The sequence below is a fragment of the Manis javanica genome, chromosome 16, assembly GCF_040802235.1.
Source record: "Manis javanica isolate MJ-LG chromosome 16, MJ_LKY, whole genome shotgun sequence".
In the NCBI taxonomy this organism is placed as follows: domain Eukaryota; kingdom Metazoa; phylum Chordata; class Mammalia; order Pholidota; family Manidae; genus Manis; species Manis javanica.
In genome coordinates, this window is record NC_133171.1 from 59,992,595 (window position 1) to 59,997,104 (window position 4,510).

General features: G+C 47.6%; 1 protein-coding gene across 2 annotated transcripts in view; it reads right to left on the reverse strand.

The window, feature by feature from the left end:
- Positions 1-4,171, reverse strand: part of ABCF1 (ATP binding cassette subfamily F member 1) — a 16,601-nt gene extending 12,430 nt beyond the window's left edge. The window contains exons 1-5 of one of the 2 annotated variants that reach the window (XM_017655501.3): positions 4,016-4,171; positions 835-881; positions 531-620; positions 262-388; positions 76-113 (exon numbers count right to left, since the gene is read on the reverse strand). In XM_017655501.3, the coding sequence (XP_017510990.1) occupies positions 76-113; positions 262-388; positions 531-620; positions 835-881; positions 4,016-4,088 (375 nt within the window). In that variant the 5' untranslated portion in view covers positions 4,089-4,171. Of the gene's footprint in view, positions 1-75; positions 114-261; positions 392-530; positions 621-834; positions 882-4,015 lie in introns of both variants that reach the window. The other variant, XM_017655500.3, reaches the window with a different exon arrangement.
- Between the last annotated feature and the right edge of the window lie 339 nt (positions 4,172-4,510).

Consider the following 4,510-nt stretch of genomic DNA (forward strand, 5'->3'; position numbering starts at 1 on the left):
ATGAAAGGGACAGAGAAGTCAGTGCAATGATCAATGCTGCACCACTGGGGTCTGTTTACCACACAGATGGCTTACCTTGGTTTTCTTCCCTCCTCGGGGTACCCGGACAGGAACTGAAATGACAAGGGGACATGAGGTAGAAAACATAATTATATATAATATTTGGCTCCTCAACCTAATCCAAGTCACAGATGAAGGAATGAGGTACTTCATGATTCATGACTCAGGGATTCCTGGCACCTACTTCCCTCAGTCATTTACCTTCATCCTCCTCATCGCTGGCTGGCACTGAAAGCTTCTTAAATCGCTCCAGGAGCTCCTTCTCCTCTCCATCATCATCCACATCCTTCTTCCGTCGGCCTTTTCGGGTGTCTCGTTTCTTTTTTGGCTGCTGAAAGCAAAGTAGAGGGAGAGATAAAGCCCAGGCCGCCACTGCATCCTGGCGCCAGGCCCCAGGAGAGGCCCCACCAGCTGAGAGCCAACAGGGCTGGGAAGGGGCTGCGAAGGCACTGGCGGCCCCATGCTTGGACCTGCTGCTGCTGCTGTTGCTGCTCCTTCTCCTTGGGCACTTTCTCTTCCTCCTCAACCTGCTTATCTTCTACTGCCAGCTCTTCGAAGAACTGTGAAAGGAGTTAAGATACAAACATGGCTCAGAGACGACCGAGCCCTCTGCTGCATGCAGGCCACCTGACCTCCAGGCCACCCTCACCTTGCTTCCTCTCGACAAGATCTCTTCTCCTCCCCTGGGCTCCCCACCCCCTTCACCTGGCCATATTTTGCTTGGAAACACCCAGTAATTTAATAATTTCTCATCCTCAACCCTCCTTTCCTCACCGTCTTTTTGGTCTTCTTGTCCTTCTTCCCTTTCTTCACGACTTTGTCTAGAAGGGTAAGTGGACATTGTGACTGCTTATCTGCAAGTTCCAAAACAGCGTGATTCCCCTGCAAAGCTCTCTCCTCTCTATTTTACTCTTTCTTAGCTCAACTATCACCCCCTAGACACATCTGCACTTCTCATAAATGACAATGGTGGCTTGATGTAGGGTGGCAGTGGGAGGAAGAGAAGTAAAATTCCTAGGGTAAAGGGAGAAATGGCAAGTAAGAACAAGTATTCAGAGATGACTCCTATATTTTTTAGCTAGCAGAATTAGTTGGGCTAGTGGTACCACTCATTAACTCTGGATATACTGCAACAGAAGGTCCCCTCTCCCCACCATGGGTATCAGGGGTGATATGAATTCAGTCTGGGATATGTGGTTTGTGAAAGCTGCAAGCCATGTAAACAGAGCTGTCTGGTAAGTAAATGAACATTTGGGTCTATGCCCCACCTGCTCTGCTCATACAACATTCTAGCACAACTCATACTGGGTTATATTTAACTGTCTGGTCATTAGTCTTTCATCCTAGACAGCAGCTTTCCTGAGAGACTATTTAGCTTGTGTTCCCCAGGAGCAAAGTGAAAATTCAGTAAGTTTACTGACCGAACAGTTCTAGCTCCTCCCTTCTGTCCACCCCTACTTCCCTGAAGGCAGGAGATTGTGTCTAAATCCCTCACTCCTTCTCCCTATCAGACTGGGAGGCACCAGCAGCCTCATCATTCCCTTTCCTGTCCAAGCCTATCCAGTACCATATTCCCTTGCAAACCATCCCATCCACCCACTGCTAGCCAATTCTTAACCACATTTTTTTTTTATGAGAATCCCAAATACTCTGTAGTAATCATCTGTTCAGGAAAGTTTTCTGAGCATCTACTATGCCAAAGACTGGAGATAACAGGACAATCCCTATAATTTGAGGCTTCACAGACTAAAAGGACTTAACCCTATCACCCCTACTCTATCTGTTTCTCTATCCACACCTATGTTCTGGACACTGGCTTCTTCGTGCTCCTTGATTGAGTCCCAGGCATGCTTGTCTCATCCCAGGTTTTCTCTCCAAGAACTAATATAAACACATTGTCTCTCCTTCTTTAAATCTCCTTAACATCATTCTGATCCTTTTGACCATGGAGAGAGGAAAATCCTGTGCACAGGTTCATTGAAGCGTGAGAAAGCTGACCACTAAGGAATAGTAAAAGACCAAGTGTGGCTAAAACTATGCTTATCTTCCATCTCCTCCTCTAATGGCCCCTCTCCTTTAGTACATCAGATAAGCTGCTTCTAGCTTCAGAGTCAAATAAAATATTTTCCTTAACCTGACCATCTCCTTCTCTAATCACTTTTTTCCTTTCTTGTCTTCACTCTCAAAAGCATAGTCCACACCAGCTCCACTTCTCCACTGAACAAACTTCAATCTGACTAGAGTATTACCTCCTGATGACAACTTTTCCAAAGTTGCCACTCTTTCCTTTGTTGCTCAACCCTGAAAGTTATTTTCTTAGTCCTGATTTCCGTGGCTGCTTGCCTTTCCCAGTCTCATCTCCTCAGCTCCTTCCCATGTCACTTCCCTTAATGGCTGAGGTTTTTCTGGGTTCCCATCTTCTGCCCTCTTTTCACTTTAATCCATACGCTCTAGGAGACTCCTCCATATCTAACAGTTCAATGACATTGGCTTGTGTCTTCACTTCTAATCTAGACTTTCTCCAAAACTACTAAACAAACATTCTCCTTGCCATCTCCTCCAGAAGTTCCTCATAAATCTCCAGCTCAGTATTCAAAAGCTAATCTTCTCTCTTCCCACTCCCCACTCTATAGCTCATGTCTGCTTTACTACCAGTCCACTGCTGTTGAGTTACTTAAGTGGGTGGGGTGTCAACCTCAATTCTCCCTTCATTCAGTTCCCAGTTCTGGTCAATACCATTTCCTTAGTAACTTAGTCTTCACTGCTTTGGCTTATTCTCTTAACACTTCTCACCTGGATCATTGCCAGAGACTCTTAAATTGGTCTTCCTGCCTCCAATCCTGACCGTTCAAGCCATTTTCTTCTGCTCAGCTCTCAGTGTTGAGTTGATATCATTTCTTATGCACTTCAATGGGTCCTCCTCTAATGTCTTTAAACTCTTTGGAATAGTAAATAAAGGCTTTCATTACCTGTCTCCTATACATCTTTCCAATCCTTTCTAGTCACTCAATATTGGAAACCAGCCAGGCTCACCTCTGTCTCTACCTCTGCACAAACTTTTTCCTCTGTTTGGAATGCTCCCCTTGCTAACTCATACTAATCCTTCCAGAATGAACTCAGCTATCACATATTCTTGAGAGGCTTTGCTGACACTCCCACCATACCTTTCTGAGTAGATGCTTCCACTGTCTGATTAATGCTGTCCCCTCCACTAGAATGGTTGCCCCTTAAGAGCAAGGCTTACCTTTTATCTCTACATTCCCAGGTCCTCTGCACAGCACTAATATAAAGTACACATTTAATAAATGCTTGCAATATTAGTCACTGTGTGCCTAATTATTTGTGTTCACTTTATCTCCCTCTTCAAGTGCCTTAAAACCTATAAGGATGACTTGGTAGTTTCTCCCCTCCCCAAAGCACGGTATATACAGTGCTTAATTAAAAACAAGTGCTCAACATTCACTGCTTTTAAGTAAACCTTAAATACAACACCCAGCACCTTACACTCTTGCTCCAGGTGAGTCGGATATGTCTTACTACAGGGCCCATGAAAGAGTCATCCTCTCTAGAGAAGTAGGTGGGGTCACAGGCGCGGGGGGTGTAGGGGTGTGTGTGCACGCCTGCGCGCGCGGGGTTGGAACACAGCAAGGTCGGGAAATCGTCCAAAGGGAAGGGCTTTCTTATTTATCCCATCTCTCCCTTGGTTACTTATGTTCTTCGTCTTCTCTGCCCAGTCCCACTGAAGTTCGTGCGGGACACCACGGAACCTTTTCTTTGCCTCCGCCACAAACCCACTTCTGCCAAAGCAAAAGCCTCCCGGCCCAATTACACGCGTGCGCAGTAGCCCCCTCACGGCCCGGTCAGTCTCGTTCCGCGTGACCCTCTTCTAAGCCACGCACTCTCTTCCCTTTTCTCTCTCTCTCTCTCTCTCTCCCTCTCCGCCTACCAGTCTCACCTGAGGGGCTCGTGCTCTCTCCGTCCCCGATCCACTCGGGCTCCGGCGGCTGCAGCTTAGGCCCTTTCGGCATCGCGGTGGCAGTTAAGGTTACAGAGGCGGCACCGGGAGCTATTTCCGCTTCCGGCAGTGAGGGGCCCTCCACTCCGGCGCGGCCAACCCTCCCCGGGCGGCTCACGTGCACGCCGAGACGTCATCTCGGAGGCATGCCTGCGGCCCGGTCGGAGCGGGACCTTAATGACTGGGCGGGGCCGGCGGCTGCCTGCCCCCGTTGCGTAAGCACAGCGTTCAAAGGAGCACCACTAAGGACTAAATGTAATTGTTTCCAACAAGTACGAAGGAGTAGAGGCTTTTTTAAAAAGTGGATGCTACCTGCTACCAGCCCCTTAGCATTTGGTTAGGGGCAGAAAGGCGCCATCGACTCGGTCTAATGTTGAGACGTGTCACAAAATCCTGAAGTGTGGAATTGTGAAGGAGGAACTCTAGCCTAACAGA